Genomic DNA, 14,640 nt, shown 5'->3' with positions numbered 1-14,640 from the left:
ATATTAGGGTGTTCAATCGAGTAAAATAAACTCTATAAAAGTTAATGATATTTCCGGCTACCCGCCAATAAGGTGAAATTAAAATTAAGATGTGGGTTTCTATAAAACCGTCTGATACTGGCCTTAAGTGTAAATAAATTTTCCTTTGCGTAGTTTTAAATGTTGCTGATATAAGTAATTATCGAATAACACTTACGGCCTTACTGATAAAAAGTTAAACAATGGATAAATTTCTACCATTTTCTACCATAGCTGTGTCCTGCTCTTGCTCACATGAAACGTCAATCATAAAAACAAGACAGGTTATTGCAATAACTAATCCATTGCAAAGCGAATGGGTAACATTTTATTAGTAAGACCGTAAGAATTCAACTCTAAATTTGTACTTTGACTAGAGAGAGAAATACTCGGTTATAGAAAGTGTTACTTTTAACAGATTTTTTTTGATAAGATAATGTTATTTCAAACTATAATTTTATAATTTAGAAATACTTTTTTATCGATGCATTAATTATTTCGATGCACAATTTATAATTTTACAGGACCAATAAAAGCGTCGTCTTTAAAAAAAATATATTTCTTTTACGGAGTTATTTGGCTTTGGGATTATAAACTAAATATTTCATAATTATTTCACTATTTGGAAATAGAAAAGAAAAAAAACCAAACTTCCATTTTATCTTTTACAAAGTATAAACAACTCGTCCAGGGTTTCTTTATTATTTGAGTAGAAAATCATGTTTTTAAATAAATCTCTTCTAATTTCCTATAAAGTTGCCATAATCAAATATTAGTTAATAAATTTAAAAGATAGTAAATTTTAATTTTCAAAGATACTGTTTAAAGCAGTCTTAATATTTTCATTTTCGAAATCTCACATGTGAATCTCGCATTTTTTCTTTTCAACATAATATTAGATATTGGAATTATTAATCAAGGAGGACATAAATCTAAAAAAAAAAACAAAGCATTAAATAAATAAAACATAAAAAGTACGTCTCCAATTTAACTTAGCTCAATAACATCTAAGAACATAAATGTCACAAACATCAAAATCTGTTCATCCATTCCGTAGTGAGGAAATACATCCATACATGACTGAAAACATTACATTATTATATGTAAAAATTCATGCTCATTATCTTCATTAAAAATTCTTGCCAAATTATATGAGGAACAAATGTTATTAAAAATATAAAACCGGCCAAGTGCGAGTCGGGCTCGCGCACAAAGGGTTCCGTAGCAGCAAATATAATAAATTACAGTTAAATCAACCTATCTCAAAAACTATAAGAGATACTTTGATCAAACCAAAAATCGTTGAAAGAGTTAATTAGCATGCATCACCTCTATTTTTTTTAGAATTTTATACCCCGTAGTTATAAAAATAGAGGGGGGGGGACATACTTTTTACGACTTTGAGAGCTGATATCTCAAAAACCGTTCACTTTAAGAAAAATGTTTTTTAGAAAACTTTATATCATTTTAAAAGACCTTTCCATTGATACCCCACACGGGTATGTACATCGAAAAAAAAAATTTCATCCCTCAGTTACATGTATGGGGGGCCCCACCCCCAATTCTTTTTTTTACTATTTAGTGTCATATTTTTGTAGCGGTTCATACAACACATATTCCCATCAAATTTCATCACTGTAGTACTTATAGTTTCCGAGTAAATCGGCTGTGACAGACGGACAGACGGACAGACGGACAGACGGACATGACGAAACTATAAGGGTTCCGTTTTTGCCATTTTGGCTACGGAACCCTAAAAATCAACTCCAATGTTACATTTTTACAAAGGGTTACATTTATAATATTTTATGTGCCTTGTCACTATTAACTTACTAAGAAATTGATGTTTAAAACTACTTTGTTCTAGAAAACTGTAAGTAATGGCCAGTTTGACAGCTTCTGGATATGTTCTGTTTAGCTAATCTGACAGATAAATTCACACATATTGTTTATTGGTCTAAGGGCCGATTTTTCAATCCATGGTTAAAACTTATCCGCCCAATAAAGTATTACACAATAATATTAAAATGTCACCTGTAAACTGTCAAATACGGCCAAAGAATACATTTTTTAAATGGTAGTGCAGTACGTTATTCGACGAATAAGTTTTAACCAAGGATTGAAAAATTAGCCCTTAGAGGATAGAGAAAGGCCTGTATGATAAAGTCACTGATAGCGTAACTCATAGTAAGTAAAAATAAATTATCTAAGGACTTGTGAAACTGGCCATAACTGTATAATACAGTTCGTCCACATCATTCGGGAGCTAAAAATCTTATTATTTCAACTTCATCATTTTTATACACCTTGTTCGTTCTATGAAACAGGCAAAAGCATTTTTTGGGGTATAAAATTATTTAGAATACGTCAATTTCTTATTAGGTCATTATAATAATAATTAGGTCCTTTTTGCATCCCCTGTCCTAGTACCTTTTTGATATTATTACAAGGTTTTTATAGGTTGTATTTAGCATTAAGATGTATATTCATTCTAAATTTAAGGGGACCTGATTTTTAAAAGCGTCGCAATTTTTATTAAAATATATACTTTTTGCCTAAGTATCTTGGTTGTGTCAAATTGTTCTTGCGTGCCAAGAATATTTCAATTTTTATTCCATACAATATGTATATTTATTTCAGTACAATGATATCTTAAAGCAGTATTAACTCCAGTGTGGAAAAGAGACAGAGCTATATGTTGTCTAGCGCCATCCTTTTCCCACACTCGAATTATTACTGCTATCAGACATAATGGTAACTCCCCTGTAATTAATATAATAGTTTTTATAAAATTTACCTTATTTCGATTGACTTAAGATCTGTTTTCGAACTTTAATTTTGAGATTAACTCAAGGGCTATTTGAGGTTAAAAATTTTATTCAGAATGCTGTCTCTTACTTTCATAATATAGGCCCTAAGCAAGAAAGAAAGCAATAATTAAAGAACGATTTAAAATCTTTATATGTATATATGTAAGTTGTTATATACTGTAGTTTTTCAATTAAATAAAGAAAATTTTGTTACTTGTTCTAAAATTTCAAAATGAATGATACCCTACATAAAAACATTGCGGGGTGACCATATTTGAAATAAATTTAAATTAAAATCATAGAAAATTAAACATTAAATTATGATTATTTTAATACAGTGAAGATTATGTACCTCGCGTATTATTTTAACGATTTTAAAAGACATTAAGGCTAAGGATATCTATGTTAAAATTGATTGATACTTTATGAATGGCAAGTGCGAGAGAGACGGCATGATATCAATTGTGTTAGAGCGAGCGAGATGCTATATTGTCATGTATGATTGCAATTTTTATTGGCACGGTTTTTATAAGCTATGTATTAACTTAAAAATATAATGATGTAATAAAATACATGTTTGTTTGTATATTATACTAGCGGCCCGCCCCGGCTTCGCCCGTGGTACATATGAAAAATAGATGTTAGCCGATTCCCAGACTTACCCGATATGCACAGAAAATTTCATGAGAATCGGTCCACCCGTTTCGGAGGAGTATGCAGACTAACATTGTGACACGAGAATTTTATATATATAGAGATTATAACATATCTACTAGCACATTTTTGTGAGGTTCATGTGAAATTTTGCGCGTAAAAATGGCCTTAAAGTGTTCATTTAATATATACAATTGTTTTGATGGTTTTACACAATTTTACAGCGTTTAACGGAACGTGACATTTTTGGACGAGACAGAACATTTTAGAAATCCTTAAATTTGAAAATATCTATTGTTCTCTCTTTTTCACCTTAGTAAAATAATTTTATAATTCATCTGTCCTGTCCATAGATGTCGCTATATCAAACGCTGTGATTATGGACTGATTGTATTATTGTATAAATTGTTATTATTGCAATAAACATTTATAAGTAGCCAATGGGAGAGTTTGATACGTTTCATCTCGACTCTCATTGGTGGTCAAATATAACGTGAGATGTGACTTGTATGTATGGATTCTGGATTATTATCCTGATTCCGTGATGTCTTAAAGCAGTATTATTTCCAGTGTGGGAAAAGGACAGCGTCATATAGGTCGTCTAGCTCCATCACTTTCTCATATTGGAAATAATACTGCTATTTGCCTAAATGCGGAAATGACGTGAGATTTTGTAAGTTATTTTTAAATATTGGCCAATGGGAAAACTCGATGCGTTTTCAACTAATCTTTGATTGGTTGAAATTAATGTTGAAATATTGACTATTGTTATTATCTTAAAACTAGAGTTAAAGTATGGAGGCAATAATCTCTTAATTTTTCCAGAATTTTAATTTACAGAATATTGTAATACAGTTCTTAGATTAATTTTAAAAGTGCCAAGTTTCACTATTTCATAAAAACAGAATGGGCTGAGTCTTGCATACATATTATATACAAAAATAAGCGAGAGGAGACAGATATATTATACTGTCGTCTCTTTCTAACCAACTACGTTTTGCAAAATCGAAACTTTTTCGTAATATTTTAATTGCAAAGTTGCAGTTTATTAAAAATGGGTCCTAAAATTTTGGTTGTGTATTTAATATTTTATAGTATAAAAAGAAAAGAATTTGCAACATTTTTTATAATATAAGACGTTTTTGAAGCTGGCAACCCTCTGCTCATTCTCTCCTACGATTGTCTTAAGGTTGTGATATCCAAACATACTTTCTGCCTTATAAATGCAATAACCTTCGAAATTTAGACTAGAAAGTTGTTAGACTTCCCAAAATATTAGAATTGCTCAATTTTTCTTTGATTTTATTAGACTTGTGTTGGAAATTTTACAAAATGGTACCTTTTTGTTTGTGAAGAAGATTGTAAATTTTGCATGTGAACTATGATATTATTGAGTAAGCGTTGTCTATGGTACTGTATGATTGATTTTGGACTTGTACATGCAAGTTTGGTCAAATGGCTTGATCAAACTTATATTATAATGGTCGGTCTACACAGTTTTTTTTTTCACTCATGCTTCACCTGACTGTATAGACGAAGCTTGTGCAAAATCAATTTTGTGTATGGTATCAAAGACATTAAACGGAAGTTCAAATGATTGCCATGTTGGCTTTAGTTATAATCTCGCATTTATTTTAGTTTTAAATTATTGATAAATTTTTCAATATTTGTGTTTTAGTTGTATTTTGTAGCGAATTTTTAATATAATTTATTAATTTATTAAGTTCTGATGTATCCAACAAATGATATTTTTTGTAATAAGTTGAAATTATATGACTTCGATTTTTTTATGTTGTGTTTTATTTTAACCTATTTTGGTTACCGCAAATCCGCCTAGCTCCCATTCCCGTGGGATTTTCAAGATACATCTATGGTCTCCAACTATCTTTGGTCTCAAATTAATGTAAAAATTTCATTCAAAGCGGTTCAGTAGTTTAGCCGTGAAGAAGAGACAGACAGATAGACATACAGTTATTTAGAATTTATAATATGTATAACAAGTGATCTAGTATGAATTAAAGAAATATAACTCCATTGGAACAAATATTAAAACATTTTAATTCACAAGCAAGGATCGTGACACAAGGTAGTACCTTATAGCTAGAATTTTGGTAATAATGTTATCAAATCTAGCTTCTAATTTAAGAATAACCTTTACATCGAGGATAGCTTTAACCTTTCCTCTATAATAATATTATTTAGTTATTTATTTTTGAGGAGATTTAATTGATGGCTCATTGACCTTGCTTCAGTTGATTTCTACTAAGCATCTAAATTATTTAATTTAAGGAAACGGGAATTGAACCTTAAACCTTTACCTACTTTCGAGGGAAATAAAAACTAAGAGGTAGGTAGGTATTATTTCTAATGCCGGGTCCAGACTGGTGAAACGTAACATGCAATGTAACATGCAATGAAAGAATTCACCGTCCACATTGCTGCAATGTATCATGAAAGGTAACACACTTTGTAACAATTTCTCATAGTTTGGACGTCTTGCGCGCGCGAATTGTGCATTACACGCGCATGCTACGAGCATTACAAGCCGCGCGCGGAGCGATCCGAAATTTGTCGGTTTTTCGACGAACACAAAGGGGCGCGTTGTGTGCGCGGAGCAGCCAATGTGGACGGTCGTTTGAGAACGCAACGCACATGGAGGACGAGACTGCGTGGAATGAGCAAAAGAAAGGGTCTTCGGCGTGTTTTCATGAGTTGATGTATTATTAATAATGAAGTACTGATAATCGTCATAGCAAGAACGTGGTCGTTGGACTCCATGCTTCGTGTGATCTACCGGTTTGACGCGCACGAAAAAAACGTGTATCGAAGGGCCGTGTTCACGGCAGAATGGCGGAAACAGACGAACGCGGGATGTTCGTAGTGAATGCGCGTTATGAGCGCGCTATGCGTCCACACCAGCAGCGAACATGCAATGAAAGGCAGAATGTTACATTGCATGTTACGTTTCACCAGTCTGGACCCGGCATAATGATATCTCGGATAAACAAATCTATTGAGTTCGGTATAGGAGTTCTCTAACATACTATGTTTAAGTATATATAGGTATATATAGTTAAAACAACTGTGCCGCGCGGTTTTACCCTCGGGCAAAATCAAAAATAAAGAATTTATAAATCTCAGTTATTACTTTTTATTCTGATGTGTAAGTAGGTACAACCTATATTACTGTAAAGTTTCATCCATATCCGTCCAATCGATTTTTGTGAAAGAACAACAAACATACCCACACCCATCCTCAAAAACTTTCGGATTTATGAAATTAGTAGGATAGAACAAACGTACCTATTATTAAATGAAACACATTTTAATTACGATCATTTTATTTTGCCTTCCTATTATAACAATCCTTAGTAAAATGTCAAACAGAATGTTTTTATAATACACATAATCAAGGACATTCAACAGTAGGACAACATTTAGGGTAGGGCCGAGCTACAAAATCATCATACTGAACCACTTTACAGGGAGGCGCGGCAGCCACTACGCCGCACCTGAAAAAAAATTTGCAAAAAATAAAGACACACACAAAAATACATAAAAAAATGCGTACCTACTACCTACCTACATGGAAAAAAGTGCGTGTGGCGAGCATAATATGTGTCAGAAGTTTGGCAATATTCGAAGATACCAAAATCGTCGCCTTACTCTATGACGTGACGGTATTGCCATAACGCGATCTTGAAATTTTACTCTCAACGCGCCTAAAGAAGTTTCACTTCAAGACAAAAAAATATTATGTACCCAATAACAATGTATCCCACGGTAAAAACGTTATTTATAATATGCACACAATTTAAATTGAATTTAAAAAGCACTATTTAAGAAAAATCTAATATATTTTCATTCCTGTTTTCTTCCAAATAAGTCCTAGGAAAGCGGACAGACTGACTGACATCTAAATAAATACAAAAACAATTTACTTGGTAAATAAGAACTTTACTTGTATAAGTAATATAATATATTATCTAGTTGTAAAAATAATTATTAATTATTTATTTAATCGTATTTTCATATCTATGTTTAAAAATAAAACTACAATTATTAAATCTCGATCGGTTATCATAAATCATCGTATAGGTAATATTATTATAGATAATTAAATAATGCTCATTAAAACATATAGAACACTAGGTTCCGGTTTCGCCCGCGCAGTCAAAAAAAAACCCGCATAGTTCCCGTTCCCGTGGGATTTCCGGGATTGCGTCATTTTCCCGGGATAAAATACTTTTTAGGCTACTGCCTATGTCCTTTCTCGGGTATCAAAATATCTCCATGCCAAATTTCATGAAAATTGGTTCAGTAGTTTAGGCGTGGTTGAGTAACAGACAGACAGACAGAGTTACTTTCGCATTTATAATATTAGTATGGATTCTTCCTACTTCTTAGTGACCTTCTATTTTTATAATGATTCAATTAATTTTAACACAAATTTACCGAAGTGCTTAAAACTTTCATCTCGTGGCGGATGAAACTTTTAGCGCTACAGAGAGATTAAACCGTCATTGTTTACAGCTTAGTGTGAAATATGTCGCATATCGTAATGAAACTGAAAATAAAAATCAATGTAATGATCGCAATTGTCAAAAATTACGTTATTAAATGTTGTGATATACATAGATGAAGTTATTTGATTTAATGAAGGAGTATTATGCCGGTTCATTTCTGAGGAAACTGGCTTTCCAAATAATTTCTTAGATTATAGAATAATGGACTATTTCAGTTTGGAGAGCCTTGCAGAAGCAAAAAGCATAAGGATTCTGAGCGATCACATAAGATCATAATCACATTTTACATTCAGTAGGTAGGTAGTTAGAAACCTTAGTTTTTGACATTGCTTTTTATAGAGGGATATACCTACTTCCTACTTATTTTGTCGTCCATTTTTGTAGACTAACAGGGAATCTCGTATTTAAGAATGACCACACTTAGGTAATTCTCGGCGTGGCTATTTTATTATTTGTTATGAGAGGTGACATCTTTGCGGTTAAATAATGAATATTGCAAGGTTGCACAAGTCCTAATCGACTCTACACTATAATCATATTATTGTTTTTAGTTTTACATCAATTTAGCGTAGACCTGTTATTTTGTATGCTGGTAAAATTTTTGTGCCCTTTATGTCCGTAAGAAAATAACCGATCATAGATATAGGTACATAATTGTTTTTTATTTATTTATAACTAGATTTCCGCGTATTGAAAGATTTTCGGGATAAAAGGTAGCCAATACATTATTCTGGGTCTTCAGCTACCTACATAACAAATTTCATTGTAATCGGTTCAGTAGTTTTTACGGGAAAGACAAATATCCTTCGATCCATCCATCCTTCTATCCTTATAAACTTTGGCATTTATAGTAGGAAGTCGGATTTCGCCACCCTCCGAATGTTTTGGGTACGGGGTAGATCTTTGTAGTTTCGAGCTTACAAACAATCATACAAATAATCAATCTCTAAGAGTAGTGCAGACACTTACGAAGTAAGGGTGACAAATTCTGAGCCGCATGTATACATCATGCAAGATTCCTTCGACGGTAGCGACCCACCGGGCGGTATCACTTCGTCCAAGTCCTTAATGTAGCATCCTTCTACGTCCTCTGCAATGAAGATAGTTTTAATATTATGGGATAAAAAATGTACCTACCTTATTCGGAATTCTGAAAACCGAGGCTGGGAGAGTGTTGGAAAAGAACGGCCCCTGTGTGCGAGTTGGACTCGCGTACCGAGGGCTCCGAAAAAAACTATTTTTAACTTTATTACCTAATATCTAATGCTAAGCATGCTTCATTTTCTACAACCAGTGATAATATTTGCTTTGAATAAACATTACATAATATAAAAACCGGTAAAAGTTCAAGTTCATAATTTAGTATTGGACCTTGAGATTAGTCTTTGTTTGACTTTCAATCAATAATTGATATATTATATTCTCTTTGTCCCGACTGCGCTCGGATTTAGTTTAGATATTATAAGTTATATAGGTAATAATTATTTTTAACAAAAACCTATACCGCCATCAAATTATCAATACTTAATTGGACCGCTTGGTAGGCTTCAGCTTTCAAATGAAAAAAAAGAGCGTGTGAGCCGAGCACGTGTCAGAAGTGAAACTTCTTTGGCAAGATTCAAAATATACCAAAATCGTCTCCTTACTCCATGACGTGACGATTTTTGCCATGCCGCTACTTTGAAATTTTACTCTCAACGCTCATAAAGAAGTTTTACTTCAACCATATGTAATTAAATGTAACCAAAATAAGGCTTTAAGAAAAATAGATAGGATATGTAAATATTTATGGACTTTCGCTTTCGCTTTTAGTTCGCAAGTTCGTCTCGCCCGCCGCGGGCGGAAAGCAAGGCAGGAAAAATATGTACTATTTTATTTTTAACCTTGCGGTAATACAACGATATTAATAATTATAGAGACATAGAGTAACTACCTATCCAATATAATATGAATATGCAATAGATATCTATTATCTGTTTTTATATCTGTTTTTCCTTATATTCCTGCAAAATGTTAAAAATAATATAATTGAGCTATAATTGTGAGTATGTGATAGAAAGAACTAACAAGTACCTAATTATTATTAAAAAAACAAAATACCCGACTGCACACTAAAAAAAGAGTAAAAATGTCTTTATCCCGTGGGACTTTTAGGATAAAATGTATCCTATGACACTCCCGTAATCAAGACAAATCTAACGATACCTCATACATCAAAACCCATCAAGCCGTTTAGGCTACAGGTGGTCACAAAGGAAAAGACATACATACATACTTACATACACTCGAAAAACATTACCCTCCTTCTTTGGCAGTCGGGTAAAAATAGTAAATGTGATAAAAATATTTCAAACAATTTGTTCATGTACTTAATATTTATTTGTTTTTTGTTATATAACTTACTCTTGCAGTAAACATAAATAATATATGGACTATTTTTGCACGATATTTTTTAGTTAAATAAATTTTCTACACGCACATGCGAGAGCATTTTTCAAAACTAAGTACCGAAAAAAAATCGCCTTTCAAAATTTCAGAGAATTTTATTAACAAACGAAATATTTTAATAGATAGTTACTATTACAATTAATAACTTACTAAATTTCGGTGGTTTTTCATCTGGTTTCATTAACGCTTGCGCGGCGAAGCATGCGCTGATTGCAGCAAACAACACGAGAGTCACTTTGAACATTTTCCTGATTTCTGGCTTACGATTCCACGATCACGATTATATTATGAGATCATGTTCATATGCATTCTCTATACTGTAGCGTCTATAATTATTATCGATAAATTGCAATTCGCATCTATTTGTGGCTAATTATACTGAATCTGTGAAATGCGCAGCGAATTTTTCCTTTTGGTTCACGGTTTTATTTTTATTAAAGCTATTTATTCATTAAAGGTTCATTATTCTGACATAATTTTCATACTTGAATCTTTGTCATACTTATTTTGTGTAATCGTAAGTAATATTTTTGTTATTTATTATATTGTGTAATCACGCACCTACGTAACTCTCCTTGCCATCAGGATCGCCTGGGAGAGATTACTTTTAAACAATAAACGTGTGTGTTACTTTCTATTTTAAATTACACATTGACTTTTTATTCTGTGTTCTGGGTATAAGAATAAATAAATAATAATAAAACTTACTAAACTTTGGTGGTTTTGGGTCTGATTTCATTAAAGCTTGTGCGGCGAAGCATACGCCGACTAAAGCCAAAAACACGACCGACACTTTAAACATTTTTTAGTTAGTGACTGCAATATCTATGGAAATATCTTCTTTATATACCTATTGTAAATTTTATATTAGAATTTTGCTTGATAACAAAGAGACCAAGAATTGACTTTAAAGGTTAGGTACGTACGTAAACATTTAAATTATCTTCATAGCAGCTGAGGAGAATAATAAAATCGCATTGGAGATAAATCGGTTAAGCGCGAGTGGGACTAGTAGATAAGGGTTCCGTACAAATAAGTTAATTTTTTTTAAATACCCCTTTTTATACACCCCTATATACATATTATAATTTATAATAATTCGAAAATAGATGTTATTTTTTTCATTTATCAGTAATCATTCAGGTAGTTTTATAAACAAATACCACTATCACTCAGAGATATGGCTCTACCTGTATCAGATGGACGAATAGACAGACTGCGAAGTTTCGCCTCCCGCAGGGACCCGTTTTCTAGGGTTCCGTAAAAGAATACAAATGTTTTTGTTCATGGAACGTTTGCTATTTAATTTCGATCCCCTTTTTCTTGAGTTGGTTAGTCTCTCTTGAGACTGGTTGCCATGGCTGGAAGTCGGTCAGAACTATACGCTATACAGTATGTATACAGTAGGTATCACTACGCAAATGTCATAAAAATCACAATACGTTTTATGGCTAGAAATAATAGTCTGGGGAATGATTTATTTACTCCAGACTACGCTGCGTGTAATAATGACCAGATGTTTCAATAATTCTGGTTTAATTTTGAAATGTTTACGTATTTCACATGGAATCATATTATACACACATCAACAAAATTTAGGAATATATTGTACTAGGTTTTCGCCCGCGGTTTCGCCCGCGCAGTCAAAGAAAAACCCGCATAGTTCCCGTTCCCGTAGGATTTCCGGTATTGCGTCATTTTCCCGGGATAAAAAGTAGCCTATGTCCTTTCTCGGGTATCAAAATATCTCCATACCAAATTTCATGAAAATTGGTTCAGTAGTTTAAGCGTAATTGAGTAACAGACAGACAGACAGAGTTACTTTCGCATTTATAATATTAGTATGGATTGCATCAAATATCTAAAAATCTATCAAGACGATTGTGATATTGTAATTGGAAGAATTGTAACTAATTCATTACTAGGTCTAAAATAAAAAAAAAAAATTATTTAAATTTATTTATTTCGAATTTTGATGGAATCTAAGATGATAAGGATCTTCATTTCTTGCTAAACATCTATAAATATAAACTAAAATTGGCAAAATACTTATATATAATGTAATATTTTATAATCCATACTAATATTATAAATGCGAAAGTAACTCTGTCTGTCTGTCTGTTACTCAATCACGCCTTAACTACTGAACCAATTTGCATGAAATTTGGTATAGAGATATTTTGATAGCCGAGAAAGGACATAGGATAGGTTTTATCCCGGAAATCCTACGGGAACGGGTTTTTCTTTGAAAACGCGTTCGAAGTTCAGTAATTCCCATTCATAAATCTGGCTCTAAACTAGATCCCAGTAATTACCGTCCAATATCAGTACTACCAGCTTTGTCAAAAATATTTGAAAAAATTTTGCACTCCCGTTTAAACGGTTTTCTCACGTCTAATAAATTTTTCTTTAATAAACAATACGGATTCAGAGAAAAATCTAATACTATTGCAGCAACGGTGGATCTTATCACTAATGTCAGACTCAACATAGACCGTAGAAAGGTAGCTCTTGGAGTATTCGTCGATCTTAAGAAAGCTTTCGATACCGTAAGCCACGAAATTTTACTACTGAAATTAAGAAATGCGGGAATAACCGGAGTAGCTTATGACATATTTCGATCATACCTTAAAAATCGGTATCAAGTCGTAAAAATTAATGATCAATATAGCAAAAAAAGACCTATTAGCTGTGGCGTGCCTCAAGGCTCCCTTTTGGGCCCCCTATTTTTCCTTATCTATATTAATAACGTTCACGAAATAGGATTAACCGGAGATATTACTTTATATGCTGATGACACATGCTTGTTCTACTATGGTAATTCTATTGATATTGTTGTAAATCAAGCCCAAAAAGATCTTAACATATTAAACAGATGGTTTCAATCAAATTTACTTACGATAAACGCCTCCAAAACCAATTACATAATTTTTACCGCAAAAAATAAGAAAATAGGCTCCTACAATCCATTGTCCATAAACGGAGAAACGATAAAAAAAGTAAACGAAGAAAAATATCTCGGTCTCCTTCTCGATAAACAACTCACGTGGAAAGCCCACATCGAAAAAGTACGTAAAAAACTTACTTCGTTGATAGGCGTGCTACGACCTATTGCTCGTTGTCTACCACAAAAAGTGCGGTATTCAATTTATAATAGCCTAGTCAAGTCACATATTGACTATCTAATCGAGGTTTGGGGTTCAGGATCAGCAACAAATTTGAAAAAATTGCAAATAACACAAAATAAAATTATAAAAACTTTATTTCAATATAAATCTCGAACACCCACGTCACTCATATACAAAAAAACTCGGCTCATGAATCTGGCTCAAACTTATCAATTTAATATATGTCTGTTAATAAAAAAAATCTTGACTAAAAATGTTCATTCTCTAATTAACTTTTCCACCAATATACAACACACAAACCGTATGACTCGGCGCGCAAACAATATAGCCCTGCCCTGTACCAGGACAAGTTACGGGAAAAAGAGTATCTTATTCGAAGGAGTTCAATTGTATAATAAATTGCCTAAAATTATTAAAGAAGCCAAATCGATAACTAATTTCAAGAAATTGCTAAAGAAACATCTTTTAGACTAAATAATTATAATAAAAAAATATATAAAAATATATAAATAAATATAAAAAATAAACATAAATAAAACCTATAAATTATACTTTTACTATTAAAATACATATTATATATTTAGTAAAAACAAAGTGTTAACAAAAATTAAACTAAAGTTTATATCTCATGAAAATAGCATATCTTTACCTAGAACACAAGCCTTATATCTTTAGAATGTCGTTGGGGTAGTCTGAAATTATGTTTATAAAAATTACCGCCCATTTTTTTGTTATTCTTGTTGGATGTATTCTATTTGTGTTAACAAACTACTTACTATGTACAACGTTAAGCGAGCAAAAATGTTTATAATTTATATTATTATTTCTCTGTAAGTGATTCAAATGTAATCTTTTTGAGAAATAAATGTCTTAAACCGTAAGCCGCGGGCGGAAAGCTAGTTATCTATATAATAAACCTCTACTAAAAATCTAACAATTTATAACACTAGTTGCCCGTTTTGAGCCCTGCGTATATTGTCAAATTCTGTATTCCTATTGTGTTGCCATATGCATTTTCTGCCGTGATGATTATGAACCAAGTCAAACCAATATTCA

General features: G+C 32.3%; 1 protein-coding gene across 2 annotated transcripts; it reads right to left on the bottom strand.

The window, feature by feature from the left end:
• Window positions 1–6,805: 6,805 nt before the first annotated feature.
• On the bottom strand, window positions 6,806–11,298 carry ssp7 (short spindle 7). Of its 2 annotated transcripts, none has more exons than XM_090117243.1 (3): window positions 11,165–11,298; window positions 8,978–9,098; window positions 6,806–6,994 (listed from the first exon to the last, which is right to left on the bottom strand). In XM_090117243.1, exons 1-3 carry the CDS (start codon window positions 11,256–11,258, stop codon window positions 6,892–6,894), a joined length of 318 nt encoding a protein of 105 aa, XP_089973369.1. In that variant the 5' UTR covers window positions 11,259–11,298; the 3' UTR covers window positions 6,806–6,891. The 2 variants fall into 2 exon arrangements, with proteins under 2 accessions (XP_089973369.1, XP_089973375.1); XM_090117249.1 differs by lacking the exon at window positions 11,165–11,298 and adding an exon at window positions 10,607–10,731.
• Window positions 11,299–14,640: the final 3,342 nt, after the last annotated feature.

Source organism: Colias eurytheme, chromosome 3 (assembly GCF_061535395.1).
Source record: "Colias eurytheme isolate Ceu_HAF_F1 chromosome 3, ilColEury1 Martin Lab GWU primary, whole genome shotgun sequence".
Classification (NCBI taxonomy): Eukaryota; Metazoa; Arthropoda; class Insecta; order Lepidoptera; family Pieridae; genus Colias; species Colias eurytheme.
This window is presented reverse-complemented; position numbering and strand designations above follow the sequence as displayed.

What these genes read in the sequence shown, in the direction of transcription:
- ssp7 (XM_090117243.1), bottom strand. Translation starts at nt 11,258, where the DNA reads ATGTTTAAAGTGTCGGTCGTGTTTTTGGCTTTAGTCGGCGTATGCTTC. An exon ending in CCCAAAACCACCAAAGTTTA is followed by an intron (nt 9,099 to 11,164) that starts GTAAGTTTTATT and finishes TCTTCATTGCAG; the next exon opens with AGGACGTAGAAGGATGCTAC. An exon ending in GAATTTGTCACCCTTACTTC is followed by an intron (nt 6,995 to 8,977) that starts GTAAGTGTCTGC and finishes ATTTTTTTTCAG; the next exon opens with GTGCGGCGTAGTGGCTGCCG.